Source organism: Thamnophis elegans, chromosome 2, assembly GCF_009769535.1.
Source record: "Thamnophis elegans isolate rThaEle1 chromosome 2, rThaEle1.pri, whole genome shotgun sequence".
NCBI lineage: Eukaryota > Metazoa > Chordata > Lepidosauria > Squamata > Colubridae > Thamnophis > Thamnophis elegans.
The window spans coordinates 90,240,798-90,262,738 of NC_045542.1; the positions used below are offsets into that span (position 1 = coordinate 90,240,798).

The 21,941-nt window shown below is 35.8% G+C and overlaps 1 protein-coding gene across 3 annotated transcripts in view; it reads right to left on the bottom strand.

Moving 5' to 3' along the window:
* Positions 1-5,988: 5,988 nt before the first annotated feature.
* FLT4 (fms related receptor tyrosine kinase 4) overlaps positions 5,989-21,941 on the bottom strand; it is a 108,663-nt gene continuing 92,710 nt past the window's right edge. For 2 of the 3 annotated variants that reach the window (XM_032211829.1, XM_032211827.1), the window contains exons 23-30: positions 21,190-21,312; positions 20,102-20,213; positions 19,177-19,276; positions 18,825-18,930; positions 15,302-15,441; positions 14,057-14,177; positions 10,657-10,742; positions 5,989-6,786 (exon numbers count right to left, since the gene is read on the bottom strand). In XM_032211829.1, the coding sequence (XP_032067720.1) occupies positions 6,573-6,786; positions 10,657-10,742; positions 14,057-14,177; positions 15,302-15,441; positions 18,825-18,930; positions 19,177-19,276; positions 20,102-20,213; positions 21,190-21,312 (1,002 nt within the window). In that variant the 3' untranslated portion in view covers positions 5,989-6,572. The remainder of the gene's footprint in view (positions 6,787-10,656; positions 10,743-14,056; positions 14,178-15,301; positions 15,442-18,824; positions 18,931-19,176; positions 19,277-20,101; positions 20,214-21,189; positions 21,313-21,941) is intronic. The other variant, XM_032211830.1, reaches the window with a different exon arrangement.

Here is a 21,941-nt window from a genome sequence, read left to right on the forward strand (position 1 = left end):
TCCATCAAGTGGGACTGGAAATTAATTCAACGGCCCCAGGCCTGCCGGAAGAGCCAGGTCTTGGTCGCTTTACGGAAGGCCGGGAGAGTGGTGAGGGTCCAGATCTCAGCAGGTAGCTCGTTCCACAAGGCTGGTGCAGCTACAGAGAAGGCCCTCCTTTGGGGGGCCGCCAGCTGGCATTGTCCGGTCGATGGCACCCGAAGGAGGCCCAACCTGTGTGATCTTATTGGTTGTTGGGAGGTAAATGGCAGGAGGCGGTCTCTCAGGTAACCTGTACTCGTTGTTTCTGTTCTGGATTAAATGGCTTTGCTTACAGTATGTCTCATTCCTTAATCACCTCCCATGTGAGTCACTGCAGCGAACTCTACGTGGGGCTGTCCCTGAATATAATTTGGAATCCACAGCTATTGTAGTCCAGAATGCAGTAGCAAGGGCAATTTCTGTGAACTGCAGTGGATCATAGTAGGCTCCCAGGTGTGATTAAAGTTGCTGGTTATCACCTGTATTGTAAATCCTACAATATCCTGCAACCCATCTGCAGAACCGCCTGTCTTCCATTGTCTTTGCTCAATCCATCAATTCTAGCAGGGAATTTCAGATCCCTTCCATTAAACTGCCCTAAATAATATCTCATGTCCTGTGGAACTGTATCTCCATGAAGATCCAGATAGCCAGAAAGTTTTTGTAATGCTTTAATACCTGGCAAGCTTTTATTAGTGATTTGTTCTTTTTGATTTTTTTTTTAACATTAGACACCACAGTTTATATCTTGTGGTTTTAATCTTTGTGCATGCCCAGAATCACTATTGTTAAATAATAGAAATAATTTAAATAAATAATATATAAAATTACTACTCTTCGGTTGGCTTCCCACATTGGATTAAGTCAGTTTTCAAATCGTGGTTTAAATCAAAAGCAGTCAATCTAATTTGTGGTTTATTAAAATGTAAATCCAGTTTTTAATTACACTTACCCAGCTAGCAATGCAGCAAGCAAATTAAAATGTGTTTAGAACATGCTATAGGTGAAATTGTCTAGACAGGTTTCAAAACAGAAAAAACCCTGAATTATTTTTTTAAAAAGTAAGAAATAAGACAATTACAAAAATTATTTCTTGGCTCCGTTTGTTCAGGCTCTTTGTTTCAGGTATTTGAAATTATTTGTGCAAAACTTCCCTCCCTTCATTTTTCTTTCACATCAAGTGATTTTCTGTAACAACTTAATTTCCTTCACTCCCAATGCAAGAAACCTACATTTCATGATGTCCTCTAATTTTTAACCCAGTTAAAACACAAATGGGTTTGTTTTCCTTGATACTACCCATGCACAGGCAGCTTCCTAATTCATATATAAAAGAGAAATATTGGTACTTCTAGTTGATTTTGGGTGAAATCCTGTATAGTTTTCTAAACAAAGACTTTATTTTTTATTATTAATTTGGATTGCCTTGTGAAAACATACTTAGGTAAAGCTGGCTTGCTGCATCTCTGGGGAAAGTGTATATTGAGTTGAACATGTGCTTCAGAATGCATAAGTAGATGTCAGAATTCTGGCTAAGGAAAGCTAAAAGTATAGGATACATCAGCTTTCTGGAAGCAGCTTTGCAAGATTGCCCATAAGGACATCATGGCACTACATCTATAAATTCATTCTATTATTGCAGAGTGATTCTTGTTTATAACTCTGAAGAATTGTTGAAAAAAACACATGGAAGTAAATACAGAACATTCTTAAACTAGTCTTTGTGTTCTATTAAAATAAAAGTTTTACATAGTGGACTGACTTTTCATAAGAAAAAAAGTTTTTAATTCCGAGGTCTTAGATCAGTGTTTCTCAACCTTGGCAGCTTTAAGTCCTGTGGACTTCAACTCCCAGAATCCCCTGGCTGGGGAATTCTGGGAGTTGAAGTCCACAGGACTTAAAGTCACCAAGATTGAGAAACACTGTCTCAAGCCTAATACAGGTAGTCCCTGACTTATGAACCACAATTGAGCCCAACATTTCTATTGTTAAGTGAGACAGTTAAGTGAAGTTTGCCTCATTTTTGCCAGTTGTTAAGTGGGTCACTGCAGTTGTTCAGTTAGTAACATAGTTCTTAAGTGAATCTGGCTTCCCCATTGACTTTGCTTGTTGGGTCACAAAAGGTGATTGTGTGACCCTGGGACATTGCAACTGTCATAAGCATGAACCAGCTGCCAAGCATCTGAATTTTGACCTCATGGCCATGGGAATGCTGCAAGAGTCGTGTGAAAAACGGTCATAAGTCACATTTTTCAGTGCTGTTGTAACTTTGAATACTCATTAAATGAACTCTTGTTGAGGACTACTTGTATGAGAAAGTGTTTCTTGTATATTTTATTTTAGAACTTGAGGCAACAAGAGAAACTCTTGTCAAAAGAATTTCTGAAATCCTAAATAATAGTTTACTCCAAGATGAATTTGGAGGCAGCAAAAATAATTTTTGATTTTTGCCTGTTCATATTTTTGTCAGGTCAAGGATCATTTATTCATCTTAGCTGAATAAAAAACTATTATCCCAATCAGAGAATTAAAAAAAATATTTTGGAAAGCTAAATTGATCTAGAACATTTGAAAGGATTTTTTGTCATCTAAAGTGAGGTTGGAGAAATCATTAGTGATGTTTGGTTCCACATACCATCCCCTTTTGTTTACTTTTCTATAAAATAAATGAATATTACCATTATACTTTATTTGTTGAATGTTTGGATTTTTTTAAATCAGAGTTTTACAGAATTCAGCATTTTCCTTTTGTAACATTTTAGTTCTAGAATCTATGTAGACTAAAAGTTTAAGTATTTGCCTATGCAGTTCTCTATCTCAAAATGATGTGAATCTGTTAAAAGAAAATGCAGAATATATAAATGCCCCAGCAACTTTTAGTGACTCCATACCAATAAATGAAAAACATGAAGCTGTCCTTCATAGGAGAAACAGAGGCTGTTTCTGAGAATTAACATCAGCCCAGCTGCATATCAAATAAGAGGTAAGTTACATACCAATTATCCTATGACATCTCATTCCTTTAAAAGATGTGATACTTCTGCAAAATGACTCAGCCAACCCACAAGGTCATGGTTTCAAAATATATAAAAGCCTGAAAAAAATGAAGAAGTGCATCTGGAACATAATATATACTTTAAAAGTATACTTTTAAGCACTCACACACAGACTTATGTATATGTATACAATGTAAACAATTGTAGAACTATGAGAATTTGAACAGAATTATAACTGTCACAAAAATAATAAATGTAAAGAAAAGATGAATTCTATCTTATTTTTGGTAATCTCTGCATACTTTAATTTTTATAATTGTGTTTTAATGAGTTACTATTCTGAGACAGAAGTCCTGCTTGGGAGTCAATGTACCTGCACCTAACTGCATGTTGAACTGCAAACTGAATAAAGCAAAGTTAGATTAATCAGCTGCATCAGGAAGGATGTAGGATTTTTGTCCCTCTGAAGAATAAGTAAATATGAATTACAGTTGTTTCTCAGTATTTGAGTATTCTATATTATTGTATTGATATTTTTTTCATTTTTGATTTATTACTATTGGAGGTTTGCAAACTACTTAAAGTCAGACATAATTAGGGCACTATACAAGCCTAGTGAAATATTCTTCTTCATCTCCTCCTCCTCCTCCTGGAATTTCCAAGTAATTACACTGGGTAGCTGAAAATTTCAAATGACATAATCCCAAATAAATTGCCATTTAAAATTAGGTGAAACAATGCAATAACATAAGCTGCAAATGAATGCTGAAAAAAGCATCTAGCTCAGTAATTTCAAAATATCCCTTATTTGTACATTTTGAAAAGACATCATATTCAGCTAGTAAAGTAGCGGCAATATCATCTTTCTGCTTCCCACTACTGACGGAAAGAGAACAGATTTGAGTCATAACATTATGAGAGTGTTTTTGCATGCAAGATATGAACTGGAAACAGGAATCTTTATTTGCATGTGGTTATTGCAGTGTTTGAAATGAATTTGTTCTGTGATGCTGTCAGCTATTTCATTCAGTGGAAATTCAGCTAACAGGAAGGAATTCTGCAGTTCTTCAGTTAAGTCCCATTGTATCATTTATATGACATCTTAAATTTTATAAACTCTTTGACAGAAAGTATTGTTTAAATCAATCTTTCTGCACAGAATGAAAACTTTTTGAATCTTCTGGAAATAATTAAGGTCACAATTATATTCTTCTATACATAAGAAATGTAATAAACAGTATATCATTGAGTGCACTTGCACAAAATACAAAATGATGTAGAAAAGACATGGAGAAAAACAGTTACAAAGAAGTAAAAGCATAAAACTGCCTTATGGAAGATACATATATATATAGTAGATATATATATATATATACATATATATATACACACATATATTATCTACAAAAATATGCCCAATATGGAAAATAAAATAAGTAAAATTCACTTTTTAAAACAGAAGCCTGGCCTGCAAGCAGAAATTTTTTGACGTTGAAACACTATCAAGAGTGGCAGCAAAGACTGTCCAGGAAGTATACAGGCTGATCAAAATCCATTTTATAATGCTTCCATTAATGTTCTTGTGATGTTTTCTTATAGCAATATCCTTCAGAACTGGAGCATGGATTGGAAGACTGGTAGATTATGTAAGGCATAATGAATAAACATATCAGACTGGTTATATCCGCATTGTTCCTACAAATATGAACACAAAATCTGTTCAACAAATGTGAAAACAAATGTGTCCAAGCAACAGCTTCCAAGCAGAAATAGGAAATTCAGCAGCGCTAAAGTTTGTGTCTTTGATAGCAGGCAAATATCTGCATATGCTCAGGTATTTCCAAATTCTAGTATCAGAATAAATAATGCAAATTATACAAATCTAGATAAATTAATGTTTGAAATATTTATTCTGAATGTAAAATTTGGATTTTTCTGTCAGGAATAGGACATTGTCTTGGAAATCATACATAAATGAAAAGGAAAGAAAAATCTACAAATAACAGAAAAGGCGAGTATTACAATTTTGTCAGATTCCTGCTTAATACTGCCATATTCTTCTCTATTATCTTAACCAAGAACCATATCTCTTGTTCTTAAAGTAATATCTAGATTTTACAAGAACAATATCAACTTTTTGGTAGGATCATAGATCATATTAATTTTCTGATCCCTTAACAGAAGTTGCAATTAAAGAAAGCAAAACCATCAAATCCCAAAAAGTGGATTGTCTAGATGACAAAGATCCAGTACAGAATACTTTAAAAGATTCATAATTTGGACATATAAATGGATTGTGAGTTTTTAAAATTGTTTTCTCTATTTTTAGACATTATCTTTTATTGGTTATGCAATTTCTGCTTCCCGGTGAAAGTGGTATAATTCACACCACGCCTAGAATGTTATGTAAACTCAGACAATTGTATTTTATTCAATAAATAATGGTTAAACAAACTGTAGTTTCTTGCAGTATATGAAACTAATCAATGAAAATAAAATCCCCTTAAATTGCCGAATTTCCTAAGACACACACATTGTAGTAGTTTCCACATGTCTAAACAGTGAAAGTATGGAAAATATTCAAGCTGGGAGACTACCTTGATGTCTAATATAAATGAAATAAGTCTATGTAAGACTTAAATATTGTTACACCTTAAGTTGTTTATTGGAATGTCTACATCAAGTGAACTATGGTGCTGGGGAAGACTCCTGCGAGTCCCTTGGACTGCAAGACGATCAAACTCGTCAGTCCTAGAGGAGATCAACCTTGACTGCTCTTTGGAAGGCCAGATTCTGAAGATGAAACTCAAGTACTTTGGCCACCTAATGAGAAGGAAGGACTCACTGGAGAAGAGCCTAATGCTGGGAAAGATTGAGGGCAGAAGAAGGGGATGACAGAGAATTAGATGGCTGGATGGAGTCACCGACACAGTGGGTGTGAGCTTAAATGGACTCCAGATGGTAGAGGACAGGAAGGCCTGGAGGAATGTTGTCCATGGGGTCGTGATGGGTCAGACATGACTTCACAACTAATAACAACAACATCATGTGAAGGATTATCCAAGCTTGGGGATGTTGCTGCTTCACCATTGCCTACATTAATTTAATTTTTTTTATTCCATCTCTCCGAATAGAGGGAAAAACAAGAGCAGAAACAAACAAAACTGCATATCAGTAAAATTGCTCAGCTAAGACACATCTATTTTTATCTGACCTGAAATAAAGCTCGTTATGGCAAACAATTTCAATGGAAGCTGAATACTGAGCAGTGACTGAAGCTCTCAAAACAGATCCCATAGAACTGCATCTGAGATCTCTTCCTTAAAAGATCATCGGAACAAGAATTTGCATTCATGTCAAAGGCAAGAATAGTGTTTAATTTGAAAGGCACAGCTCCATCTTCCTAACCAAGAAGTTCTCCATCTGTTCCACAGGAATCATCCTTGTGGTTTCTTCTAGGACAAAAATATGTATTCTTCACTGAAGGGTACACAAAGAGAAGAAGTTGTTGGATGTCTCAGCAAGGTGTCTCCAAGACTGTCTTCTCCTTTTGCATTAGTCTGAAAAGAATGAAGCATGAAGGAGGGAGGGACTGGTGCCTTCAGTTGGTGGAGTGCAGCTGCCTTCCTCAGACTGTTCTGATAGTTCTCCATATTCACTATTATAAAAAGTCTGACCTCGGAGCTCTGATTGATACAATGGCCGACCTCTGCCCCTTGGTTTGGACTGATCCACTGTTGGGTCTGCATTTTGGTTGGATCCTTTACTACTGTTGGAGAAAAAAAGCCAATAAGTCAGTTCCAACAAAGACATATTCTGACTTAAGCTTCCTCAAAAAGCTTCTGACTAACAGAAAGATTAAGAACAAACCATTTTGCAGATGGGTTGGTCTGGAAGATGTATACATTTAGGTAAGAAAAAAAAGAGGGTTACAAAGTAAGCAGATCTTTCTAAAGACATGCCATAACAAGCCAAATCTACACTTGAATATTTTTCCAGTTACATCAATGTCAGCTACAGCCTTAAGCAATATTCTCACAACTTTTATGACTACATTTTCATCTCTTTTGGGGGGGAGGGGGCGAGAATAACATTAATAGCATTTGTTTAAGTTCCACCGTTCAACAAATCAAAATTATTTCCATAAATGTGCCATAACTTTTACCTCTAACTTCATATATTCTGTTAGGTCTTCTTGTTTAGCCTTTTTCATTCACTATTCTTTCCATCCAAATTATTCTGCATTTTATCTTTCTTTTTACTGCATCTGTGCAATAACCTTTTCATGTTATACCATACTTTTCATCGTTTTTTTCGTAGCACTAATTTTTTTATTTGCATACTTTTTTTAGCTGCAATCTGTTTCACCAAATGGCCTTCTGCACATTTCTGTAATGTAATTCTTTTCATGATTTTTTTTATTTTATGGTTTTATGGTTTATGATTTTATGATTGGTTTTATTGTTGTGAGTCACCCAAAGTTACGGACAGCCATACAAATCTTTTAATAAACAGATTTCTGCTCTTCCACATCCATGGCCTTTATATCACTATTCACTGTTGGGAAATTAATGCAGTTTCCAGTATTTTTGAGACAAGACTCAGACCTTCCTGCAGTCAATCTACTTTCTACTTGTTTAATTTAATTTTAATGTTTTTTCCAAGATTCACTGTTGACACAATAAAAAAAATGGCATATCTACATTCCACAGCTCTTATTAGCGTGGTATCTGTCACTAATTCTCCCAAACCTTCATCATAAACATATTTTGTCAATCAATCAAATCATAACATTAGATTTATATTCATTATCTTGCCATCTCTATGAATAGACTAATGCTTAAACCACACATTCCAAACACACTTTTTCCTAAGCAGATACTCATCAAAGAATCCTTATTCTATTCATAAATGGCCCAGTCAGTTTTTCTGTATCACAACAAATACCGTCTAAACAATTTTAATAACATATCACTATCTCTTAAAATAAAACCAATGATCTCTTCTTCCCATATCCCATTTCTTATCTATAAATAAATCCTTTAAATCTCAGTCATCAGCAAAAATCCATTAAGTTGGTTGGAAATGAAAAAGTTATGTATTTTTTACATTGATCAAATATTATATTATATTGCTTCATTTTAGTTTTAACAATTTTTATCTTTAATCCCTTCAAATAATATCCTAGAATTTGATTTCTTTCCTTTTTTTTCTTTGACGCTTCCTGCAAAATTCTTCAAAGAATGAACAAGTCTCTTTTGTAAATCTAATATAAGAAAATAATCAAGGTCACTCTCTTGGTTTCTTATTTGTGTATCCTTTTTACTGTAATTAGCCAGTGTAGTTTGTATGTTCAGTGTAGCAACTTTTTCCGTATCATTTTAGAATCCATATAATTTTTAAGTCCAATTTTAAATCAGTCTCAAACTTGTCAGGTTAAACTTGTTTGTCTTTCATACCTTCTTTTAAACAGAGCATTATCCAAAGAAACAGACACTCTTAAAATTAACTTCAGGATTCATTGTTCAAAAATATCCTTCAAAATATCTAATATTAAAATATTTTGCTTCATTCTGTATCAGTAAGTCAAATTTAAGAAAGGCATTAACTGCTGACTCCCTTCGGTGCAGTAGAATAAGATGATAACATCAAACCACATTTTTTATTTTTACATATTAATGTAAACTAGCCATTTCTATAACAACAAATTTTGAAATTAAAAAGAGCCAGTTTACTTGCTGGTTCTTCATTCTACTGCTCTCATCGGCTCTGCTTTTAATGGAATTCTCTTCAGTTTGCCATTTCTTCCCAAGAAATCACATTTTATATGTCTTTATCAACTCCATTCTACAGGCTAGAATAGTTTTTTCAAATACTTCACTATTTTCCCTTCTTCCCTCCTCCCTTCCTCCCTTCCACTCCCTTCCAAATTACAGTTTTTCATATGCTATAGTCATCCCCAGATAGACCAGTGGTTATTGACCTCCACTATCCAATATGGCTTTGGTCCAAGCCCAGAATAGGATCATTCCATTTAAAAATTTGCTCGTTGGGTAAATGGCATCCCACTCTGAGATTAGGGTTTCTTTCTTTCATCCTCATGTTCCTCTACTTCTAGACCTTTTCTGTGTACAGCATGAGAACTGAGTAGGGGGAAGTAATGGGTAAGTGGGACAAATCAAAAGGATTTTGCACAGCAGTAGGGAATGGCACAAGCAAGGATGCCTAATTTTGTTTCTGGTGAATGAGTAATTATGCAAACTCTGTCAATTTTAAATATCCCCTCTGAACTGTGTCCCCCAAACCACAGGCCAGGGAGCTTCTAAGCCCAATCAGTTCATAAATATTCAGCAGTGGTGGGATACGACTGGTACGCCCCGGTACAGGCATACCGGTGCCTGCTGGGAGCACCAGGTACCATTCTGATACGGTGCTTCAGAGGGCCCACTTGCCCTCCTTATTGCTATTTGAGCCAACCGGGGCATTTGCGCATGCGCACGGGGCGTACACCACCTGTGCGATGCTCCGCTGAGCAGCTGGAGCATAGTAGGTGGTGGGTACACATGTGCGTGCTGCGTACATGCGCATGGTGGATGCCCGGCCCCGTTGCAGCCTACCAGTTGCAACGGGAGCCAGAACCCACCACTGATACTCAGTGTCTTCATAGTATTCTATCAGAATTAACCCTAATTTCCTGCCCCCTGGATAAGTTTTCTATATTGATGCAGAAGGAGCCTGACAGCAGATGCAATAAAAAGGTTTAATCTTTTTATCAGAAGGAAGTTTTTCTATATTGCTGAGAAAGACGAGCACTTATCCTGCAAATATATTGTATTATTGCTATTATTGACTTAGTAAAATTAAGCACATTTACATTTTTTTCCAAAGGAATACTAATTCAGTTATTTCAGTTATTATGTAGATAATGTGTGTGTGTATGTGTGTGTATATATGCATATTCATACATATGTGTTTGTGTATGTATACAATTATTTCTCTACACAGACATATACTGACTATATGTGAATTGTAAAACAAAATCACAACTAGAAACAAAACCCTAATATAAATATACAAATCTAATCAAAACAATTATAGTTTTCAAGGGTCATGTAAAAGAATTCTGCCTTGGCAGATTACAAGCAGTTTAAGATATGAGAGATTTTTCCACAGGATGGGAACCACCTTGAGAAAGCTCTGCCTTGTGCTCTCACACACCCAAAGATTTCAGTGCAGTAGTCATGGCCACTATCTAATCAGTTTGTTACAGACGTATAACCACCCTGCTCAAAAGTACAGCAAGGGTGCTATTACCCAAAGTTCATCCTTATTCCTGCGGTTTTATCCTGAGCATTGAAAACAAATCTCATTCGCCTAGGAATGGCAACGCCATCTGGATTGCCTTTAAGCAGTATTCACTACGTCTTCATTTTCTTTGCAGAATTCAAATACTCTTTTCAACCATTCCATTCAATCAATTTTGCTTTAGGTGCCTTTAGCAATGCTGCCACAAGCCCCAATTTTCAGGAGAACATGTATTTTTGGGTCTCCTAGTCCTCTGGCAAGAAGCCCCATTGGGCATTTTGGATTACTGAGAAGAGAGAGAACATCATTTGGGAGAGTATGACAATTAAAATACCTGAATGTGCCTTCTTTTCTGTGCCTGTTTTCTATCCTCTCAAACTCCTCTGATGCCAAAACCATTCCACTGTCTGTCTGATTATCCTGCAAGAAGTAGAAGCAAAGGGAGGGTTAAAAGAGAGGAGGGAATGCACAAAACTACATAAGGTGTGCAATTACCTGTTTCTTTTTGCACTTTTGCACACGTGCTAATGCAGTTAAAATATATATACAGTATATGTGTGTGTATGTGTGTGTGTGTATGTATGTATACACACACACACACACACACACACACACAAGATCTATTATATCCTGGGAAAATCATGGCTGATATATGACTTTTTATACTGGTGCATATGCAAATGAGCATAAATTTCAGTGCAGACTAAGCTGGAATGAATTTGTGTTCAGTTTTTTTATTTTTTCATTTTCATAACATATAGCCACATGTATACTATTACATAACCAACATCGTATTATATTATTAACTTTTTACATCAATTTTTTCCCTATGCCACTGTCAAACCCAATGAAGTTTTTTGTCTGCTTTTTATTTTCCACCATTTCTACCCCTTTATTATCCCTCCCCCATTCTTCCTTCATTTCTTCCTTCAGTCCTTGCTTCTCCGACTTCAAAATTCTATTTAGACTTGATTTTAATGATGTATGCATATTTTTTTAATTTCATGTAGTTCTTCAAATTCTCACCTTTCCATAATTACAGTTACAGTTAGTTATACAGTTCTTATTTCAGAGTTCTGGTCCACCTTAAATTTAGCTAATTCAGCTGATGTGGAGAGGGAGAAAGGTGGGAGCCATCTTGATCTTTTGTTCTGCCTTAATGTCCAGTTCCAAAATTGCAGTTAGTTATACAGTTCTTATTTTAAAGTTCTGGACTACCTTAAATTTAGCTAATTCAGCTAATTTAAAGAGGAAGAGAAGCGGGAGCCATCTTGATCTTTTGCTGAGAGAAAAAACTTTGTATTTTCCCGATTCTTGATTTTATTATTTTTTCCCCCTTTGTTCCATCTCTTGTTGGTTATAGTTACTTGTTCCCTTGTTCCACCTCTCGTTGGTTATAGTTGCTCAAAATATATTAATTGGAACAAACTTCCATACAGCCAAATTCCAGAATGTTTCTCTTCGTCTCCTGCTTTTCCAAGTTCTGATTTATGGCAATTGGTTAATTAAATCTTCCTGCTGCATTCCATTCAGCACAGGCAAGATTAGGTTATCAGTGAGAAAATAGTGCTTTTTTCTTGATATTTTTCCCTTGTTACATTCCATCTCTCATTAATTGGAGTTGCTTCAGGTATGTTAATTAGAAGAAATTCGAACAGAGAAAATCTCCTCGGTATGCTTTGATTTTCATTTCAACTTCCTAGTCTCTTTTAAAAACACAATCTTTTCAAATCCAAAACCAAATTTGGAGTTTGTATTTGAGTGGGTTTGTCACTTCTCTACTTTCTCCTTTTCTATCCAGATTTCTCTCCACACACGTTTCAAGCAAATGGCTCTTTTGGGGCTAGTGGTTCAACTATCCATTTTTCCCTTTCTTTCTTTCTTTTTGCCAAAATCCAGATCTGTGCATTAATATTATTTATACTGTCAAGGTTCTTTGCCTTTTCCAAGTTCTGATTTATGACTGTGGATTAATTAGATCTTCTTACCGGGCTTTCATCTTGTCATGCACATTCCTGCTCAGCTGCTTTGGCTGGAAGCCAGCTTCTTGTGCAGCCATGATGCCATGCCGCCGCCCCACTCCAATTCAGAGAGCAAATCTCTGACCTACGAGGGACTTGTTGCACTCCCTCTGGCTCTGATGAGACACTGTCCCTTCTTCACACACACATCCCGGGGGGGGGTCTGATCCAAAAAGGATCTTGGAATTGGTTTATCAGACAGAGTTCATGTGAGACTCTTCAGAGCTCACACACCCCTCGTCTGTCCAGCTGGAGAACTTCCGATCGACTCGCACTTAGATATTTTTGTGGTGCCAGAGAAGCCTGTGCAGAATGGAAACGGTGAAGATGGATTCTACTGCATCATCCCCTGCATGTAGGTTATATTCCCAACCAAGTAGCTGTCAAGTGTGCCAGGGAAGATGGCATACCAGTTTGGTCTACAGGTTAAGGCATCAGGTTAGAAAGTGAGTTCAAGTCTGCCATTAGCCATGAAAACCCGCTGGGTGATTTGGGTCCAGCCCAACTCACCTCACAGTGTTGCTGTTGTGGGGAAAAAATAGGAGGAGGAAGAGATGCCAGATATGTTCACATCTTTAATTATTTGTAAAAAAATAATATAGACAGAAACAAAAACAAACAAATGGAGAAGAGTTATATATATGCTTCCATTCCCATCTTCAATTGTGCCGTCTGCTGAGGGAAGAGTCTACTGGAATGCTACTCACAAACTACTCAACATGCTACTCACAAACAAAAAAAGGAGTATTGGAAGATGTGGGTCCTGAGGTTTTTACTTTGTCAGCACTGAAATTATACCATATTCTGCTCTCTCACACCAAAATTTAACTTTTTAAAAAATCCAAACAATGCCATTGTGTCTAGTTGAATGCGATAGATCTAGTTAAAGCCTTTCTTCTTTATTTAGAAAGCTACTTGGCTATCCACACAAACTAGTTGTAATTTAAGTTACTGTTTCGTTATGGCAGAAAATGAAACGTGCGCATATATCATTTGAATAAATCTTTAGATTATTGTACAAATATATGTCACAGCAGATGGCAGCACCTAACTAGTATTGACTGAGTCTGAGAAAGCTAAACAGAGTCTGATCTTGGTTGTATTAGGATGGGAATCCACTAGGATAATCCACCAGGACTAAATTGGGAAGTTGAAACATCATCAAGGCCAGGAAGAACGCAATAGCAAGCTAATTTATTTATTTGATTTATGTAGCTGCCCACCTCATATAACGTGAGTCTGGGCGTCCTACATAAAATAAATAAAATACATAATGTAAAATTAAAAGACATAACCACTGAGCTTCATAAAATAACTATCAACAAATCCAGGAGGCAGGATTCATTGCAATTCAGTTTTTAGAGGCTTGTGAAAATCCAGCATGGTGGTGGTGGGGTAACCTAATCTCAGGTCTAATGAGGTAACACAGGGCAGGTGCCCTGACAGAAAAGGACATCCTCTTGAGTCCTGCCAGATGACACACCATGCTTCTTCTATTGGACCAGACGGGATGACTAGAAATAGCTGGGAAAGAGAAGGCTCCATAAGTAGCCAAGTCTAAAGCCACCAAGGCTACCGTTTTTTATTGTTGAATATTTCTATGTATTCAAAAGGAGTCACTCAGTTTGAAGACATCTTTACTTTTGCAGAAAAATAGGTACAAATTAATGGCTTTTGCATTTCCTTTTTTACCTTGAAAACCCGTCTACTCACCGGATGTGCTTTATACATAGTTTGTGTCATAGGAAATTCTTCAAAAGTCTTTAATCTGGATGGACATCTTATTTGATTCCCGCCAGTCAAACAGCCAGGGAAAGAAACACAATTATAATATCTAGGAGAGGAAAATCAGAGAAAATACAGAGTTCAGCTATGGTAGTCTTCATTTTATCTCTTTTTTTTTTTAATCAAACTCTGCTAATTACAAATACTAACTCTGCAGCAAATTATCAGCTTGGGCTGAACGACTTCTTTTTCCAGATTGCATATTTAAGGTCTACCTGTCCATCATATAATTATGTTTGCAGCAATCCCCTTTTTAGGGTATACAATCTTAATGTGCTTGGGATCAAGAAAGGAAGCTCAACATGGAAGAATCCGTGTTTAAACTTTCCAGCCTATCAGGGAAAGAGCAAAGCATTTTGAGCACCAAAATGAATGGTAGAGACATTTTAAAACCTTCCTCCTCCCATTGCTATTCTTGCCCTTTGATTGCAGCTTCCAAGGCTGCTTTTCTTTTTAAATATAGGAATATAAGAATCTGCCTTAGTATTCCAACTCATACTATTTGTCCATCTAACACTGAATTATCTATCTGGAATTGTACAGATAAAAGACATTTCAATCAGTTGTCACCTAATACTGGTTAGAGATGCCAAGGATTTTATGTATTTTTGGCATGTAAAGGATTATTTTACCTGTCATGATTCCCCTTCCTCTTAAATTAGGACACTTTTATACATCTTTTCAGCACACCACAGGTGAACCTTTCTAATCTTCTAACAACCAGCATAGAAAATTAATCTCTTGGCATTAGAAACATCTAATTCTTTGATTGGAAATAGTAAATTTCTTTTTCTGTGTCATAGTTCTTGTCACTTTGTAATTTCAATTGGCAATTTCCTTCTTAGTGCTTGAGGTAGCCATCTTTAGTAATACAGGGAAAATATTCATAATCCTACAGGAAGTAGACATGTTAACTGTTGACTTATTACGAAAGCAGCCTTCTGCATATACATTATACAAATAAGCCTAACCCAATAATTGTGGGGTATATTTTAAATAAATATAATTTAAAAGACCTCATTGCAAAGATTTTAGATGTGACTGGTAATATTGAGAAATTCTTATCAGTATGAAAAAGACATGCAATCCTTGTAAAATCTTTGTTCAAACATTGGCTGACTTTTAGCTACTTCTGACTTCCTATCATATTTCTCAAAAAACAGTACCAGTTACCTTGCTGCTACATTATGACAGTGTATCTTCATGTCAAATTCTTCTTCATCAGAATTCTGCTGGATGGATGAAGCCACCTGGGAAAAGCCATCATCTTCAGAACTCTGAGAGTCATTTAATGGTATATAATCTTTCCCCTCCTAAAAGAATCCAGATAAATGTTTATGAGCAATGATGATAGAAGATTTTACCAATAGGAAGCACAATAATGGATCTAAATACAGTTTTGGTCTCTTCTTTGTATCTTTAATAAGACATAGTTAAAGATGGTATGGACATATACTGAGGAAAGTAATAAACAATAATTTATCTCATAAAATGATATAACACATTAGCCTTTAAAATGTAACTATTTGCATAATTAGTTATCAGTTCCTTGAAATTTCATTTCTAGGAGCAGCCATAATATAAAATAACCACATAAGCAAAACTAGAACATATATTATATATCAATTTCTAGTTTTTATAACATTTGAAACTAAGGCATTCCATTCCAACCTTGTATTAATTGCTGCTGGAACAACTAAAATTAGTCAATAATTATTTTAACTAACAGATTGAAAATAATTTTTCAAGAATGTATTCACGAGGACCAATATGGTTTTTTTTAACTTAAAAGACAGTTTAAAGATAACGTTAGAACTGTATTGGATATTTTGAAATATTTGGAACAAGATACCGAAAAACATGCTGCAATGATCTTTTTAGATGCAGAGAAGATTTATAATAATTTGAACTGGGCTTTTTGTTTACTTAAATTTTTGAAAATATGAATTTTGGAGAGAATTTTAGAAAATGAATTGATTTACATTTCATGGGCAGCACAAATAGTTGTTAATACGGATTTAACCTGTTTAATCTAGAATGTTGTTTTTGTTTCAAGCAGTATCTGGTTTGACAACTGATGGTTCATTTAAACAATGGCAGAAGTATTTATCTAAATTTGTATTGCTAGATGACTCCCTCTCCCCAAATAAGGTATTTCAAGATGGAAAGGAATTAAAAGGATTGGATCTACCAGATTTAAAATTATACATTCAAATTGTGTTGCTGAGAAATAGCAATAGCAATTAGACTTATATACCGCTTCATAGGGCTTTCAGCCCTCTCTAAGCGGTTTACAGAGTCAGCATATTGCCCCCAACAACAATCCGGGTCCTCATTTTATCCAACTCGGAAGGATGGAAGGCTGAGTCAACCCTGAGCCGGTGAGATTTGAACAGCCAAATTGCAGAACTGCAGTCAGCTGAGTAGCCTGCAGTGCTGCATTTAACCACTGCGCCACCTCGGCTCTTATAGTAGCTATTGAAGTTAGAAGCTGAGTTTTGGGTGGAATGGATATATGGGATATGACAAAGCTAAGGTTAAAAACCCCTTATAGATTATTGCATAAAACAGAAAATATGCACTTATGACTTGTAATTTTGATGATTAGAAAAAACAGTATATAATAGAAAAAAATGAGAGACTCTTTTTTGTAACCATAGTGTAAGAGATAATTTTGGAATCATACTTGTATTTGCTGCAAAGGAAATCAGAAGCTTATTTCGGTTTTTTTTATCTTTTCTTTCTGCATGTTTGTCTTTTTCTTTTCCTTGTTTTCTTTATTATATTATTTTTTGTTAACTTTTATTTTCTCTTTAAAATTTAATAAAATTTATATAAAAATATCAATCTATCAATTGGGAAGGCTGTGAAATCAGTGGAGAAAGAAAGCATGTAAATTCTTTTGTGATATAAATAAGCCAGCCAATTTGATGATGTACCGTGAAGTGGGATGGGAACATGGGAAGAAAATAAAAAACTCCAGGGGGTTATCCCTAGAAATCATACTGCATGATGTGATGCAAATAAATAATGCGAGTGCATGAAGAATAGCAATGAAGAATAGCAACAGATAGCAATCTAGAATACTCTAACATTATCTAAGAGAATACTAAGAAATTGGGTGGATTTTTTAAAAACTGAAAACTGTCTAGTAAGTTTCAGAGGCTTCAGAAATAGCATTACTGTAGTATCATTCAACATTTCTGATGCCAAATACAGCCTAATGCAGTTCTTATCCTCTGTCTGCTTCCAGCTGCACGTTCTGCAGTATATAATAAACAACTATAATCCAAAACTAAATATTGACTATAGCCAAGATACAGTCAATGCATTTTTTTGATCCTGATATTTTTGCACACAATTTATTAATACAAAGTCTAATTGTTTTCTGACTTTCTTACCATGGAAGGAATCAACCTAGTAATATCACAAGTTATTTTTTTTATTTTGTGCCTTGCCTTCTTTGCACAAATCATTTAAAAATATATGTATTTTAAATACATACAGTATATATGTATTAATGTAAAATACATATTTCTACTTCAGACCTGCTGTGTGACACACAGCAGTCCAGACTGATTAGGATATTTGTGGGATATGATAAGCTGCATTTGTTAACGAACAGAGCAAAAAAGATTCTTCATCAGAATGGCAAAGTGGTTTCTTCCAATTTGATGATATTGCATAGGTTGCAGCAATAACATGAACAGTTTTTGCTTTATTAAAAAATAAGGACTATGAAAACATTTCATGTCTGTCCAATGACATTTAATTGAAAGCTATAACGTTGCATTGAAAGCTATGCCATGTATTATATAATGACATAGAGTCGCTTTAAGAGGGAGATGGGAGGTCTCTAAATATTCATTCTCACAAACTGATAACCAACATAAATACCAGTAATAATAACATCTGCCTGCAAGTAGCCGAGGTGGCGCAGTGGGTAGAGTGCAGTACTGCAGGCCACTTCAGCTGACTGCTATCTGCAGTTCAGCGGTTCAAATCTCACCGGCTCAGGGTTGACTCAGCCTTCCATCCTTCCGAGGTGGGTAAAATGAGGACCCAGATTGTGGGGGCGATATGCTGACTCTGTAAACCGCTTAGAGAGGGCTGAAAGCCCTATGAAGCGGTATATAAGTCTAACTGCTATTGCTATTGCTAGTAAGAACAGGCAAGACCAAAAGCAGAAAAAGTAATAGAAAATGAAGATGCTGAGGTGCTCTGGGACTTTAGAATTCAAAGAGATAGGCACCTGCAACATAATACCTCAGACTTAACAATTATTGATAAGAAAAATAAAAAAGCCTAGATGGTGGATGTGGCAGTACTTGGAGACTGCAGACTAGAAGGAGAAGAACTAGAGAAAATTAACAAAATAAAAAGACCTGCAAACATAAGCAGAATGATTGTGGTGGGTGCAATCCCAAAAACTGGAGCACTACTTGAATACTATCAGCATTGACAAAATACCATGAGTCAATTGCAAAAGGCAGTGTTACTTGCAATACCTTTAATACTATCAAACATCAGCATCTCCCTATCCCCTGAGAAGGAATTGATAGATGGATAAAAATGCCAAATCTGTTCATTCTGAACATCTGGCTGACTGTGTGACAAAACCATAATAATAATTAACTCCAGATATTGCTGACTACTTCAGCTTATCTTTGTGTTCTGATAATAATTGGAAACTGACCTGTTGAACATTTTCTTGAAGAAGATCTCCTAAGATCTCAACCAAATCAGAGAATGTTGGCCTTTCTTTGGGATCTCCATACCAACAATTCAGCATTATTCTGTATCTGCAAAGAACCAATTTTTGCATACTGTTAGTCAGGTACAGATGAAATGGAATGTAAAGGAAAAACCCAACCTTAAGGTGGATGCTAAACTTGAGACCGGTTGTGTTACTACAAAAGAGATGTAAGCAGCTAGACTATAATTCACCTCAGTCTCCCATACAAGAAGCTCTGAAACGTCCTGCACATCTATAATTTGTTGATTTAGTATCTTCATTGTTGGCTATATATTGAAGTACTTTAACTCACATTTCTGCAGTAGCATATTCTGGAGCTCTCATCCTGGTGCCATCTTTTAGTCTTTGGCAAAATTCCTCATTGATTTGTACTCCAGGGTAAGGGGAGGCTCCTGAAAAGATGCAGTGGTATAAAGAGAAAGGGGAAGAAAAGAAATAATAGATGGATTCTTGCAGCTGTACCTATCTACTGTTTTGATTAAATGCAGTACAGTAAAATACAGGCATTTTTTTTCTAATTACTTCTATAATGGAATCTATTTCACAATGACTGTTTTGTAGCTACTCAGAAGCCATTAAACAAGCCGAAACATTCTCTGTAAAAAGAGTCAGAATGACAAGATTGGTTTGCGGTTGTTCAATACTACTCAAGAAATTTTCAACCCTTAATTTCTAAAGTTGGCATGATATGAGAATGTTACAAACATTCTCAGAATTAAAAGTAAAGTCCACTTCAAACTAAGTTGACTCCTAATGACTTTATTGATTATCCATGTAATTTCCTTGGCAAGAATATCAAAATGGCTTGTCATTGTCTTTCAGGATGTTTTCAAATTTTAAAATCTAACTTATAGTGCTAGTATCTCTAGTTGGCCTCTCATCCAAACACTATCCAGGACTGATTCTGCTTAGATTTTTGAGCTCGGTTAAAGTCAGGTAGATGTTGCCATTTTAATTATAGATGAACCATAAGTAAAACCTGGTTTATTACTTGAGATAGCAGATCATTGACATATGCAGTTTCCAGTCATAAGTTTTTTTAATTATAAAACAAGTAAAGTGATAGATGAATTTTGCAATTGATCACTTAACTATAGGAAATACAGGTGGTGGTGGGGAAAATAATGAAATATGGAGAATCTTGCAGTCTATTTTTAAATTGTATGCTCATAAAAACATAACTAATCCCATGAAGAGTCCAAATATTTAATACTTACCTAAAGAGAATATCTCCCACAATAGGACTCCAAACGACCAGACATCACTCTGAGTAGTGTAAACTTTGTCAAAAATGCTTTCTGGAGCCATCCACTTGAGTGGAAGACGGGCCTATAGTACAGCGATATGAAGGTACATATATTACAATGGAAGAAAAACAATATATTTTTTTAAAAAACACAGGAAAGTCTTCAGAGATTCTACAATGGTGTTTGAAGATGGGCAGAAAATACAATAAATAAATTTTCATTTTCAAATAAGAGGAAGTTCCAATCTGGTATAGTCTTATCTGCCTTGACACTAGCTGCATTTGCTGTGAATTCCAAAACAAGGAAGAATAGTGAAATTTGGCTCATATTTAAATTCAAACCGGACCAATTTCAAAAAAACCAGAAGTATTTCAAGATAACATTTAAATATTATTTATTCGTTCTCTCAAAGCAGCTTTGTAGACTATGGGTTTGCAAGAAAAAAAGTCCTATCTTCTACTTCATAATTTATTTATTTTTAAAGTTGTATCAAGGGACCTTTCTCAGTAAATGGAGACAGTGTCTGACTCAGAGATTGCTTCCAAGCCCTGCTAAAGGCTATTGAGTTTCTTAGTGATGGGGAGCAAGTGGCCTCCAGTTGATGTTGACTTCCAATTGACATCAACCCCAAACCGCATGTTAATAGCAAGGGGATTGTGCTCTGACAGCTCAAATACCTATAAGCAGGCATATATTTCCATCTTGGGCACTGACCCTAATACTTAGCTTATATCAAGAAATTACACTACGTGAAACATTTGTCTGCTTCATTCCTCCAGGTACCGTACCTTTCTTGGGATAAACATTTCCTCTGCATTGGGATGCCCAAAGGTCATTAGTAAATAAAATAAATCCAAAATCCATACAGGCAATATCTTCATTGGACTAATCAAATATATACACAATAGTCCACATTCCAATATGAATTTTGGTCCCCCCTCTTATGTTTAATACAGCTATATTGATTTTTATACAATAACACTGAAAGATATTGACTGGCAACCAACTTCAGAAACCAGTTCTTTCCCCCCACCCCCAGAGGACAACCCAGAACTCACACTGCCCTTCCTGACATAGTCAGGGTCCTTGTAGATATCCCGAGCTAGACCAAAGTCACAAATCTTCACCACATTGTTCTCTGACAATAAGATGTTCCGAGCTGCTAAGTCTCTATGGATACACTACAGGAAAATGCAGAAAAGGGTGGGGAGAAATCCAAAATAAATTAAATGTTAATACAAAATTTTCAAAAAGGACAGAAAAACTGGGGAAAAAAGCATAAATCTCTCTCAGGCTTGTACTCTCCGTGGAAGATGTAAGTAAAAGAAGCAAGAAATCCTTTCCAGAAAGTACTGAAACACCTTATAGTCTCTCTCATTTATTTGCAAAACCACAAATTGTAAACAAATAAGTAAGAAATGCTGTTCTGGATCAGATCAAAGGCAATCTTGTCCAGTAATCTTGCATCTCACAGTAGAATGGCAGGTGCTTCCAGAAATGCATAAGCAAACATAAGTAAACCTTGCTCTCAATAGCTTTATGCTGTCTCTGCTTGGCCAAGCAACTGAAACAAAATGGCACAGGTGGGACATAAAATAAAACTATACTCCTGTTCATTGGTGTGGCAGCCAGCCAGCCGTGTGTTTCAAGGATATTGCATTTCCCCCTGCTACTTATACATTCTAGAAGACAGCTGGACAAATGATAAAAAGTGCCCAAATGACTCTTTCTATGGGAGAGCAGTTTGCTGCTCCTGCGTTAAGCATTAAAGCTCCACCATGTAAACCAATAGACACACAGGGAAAAAAAA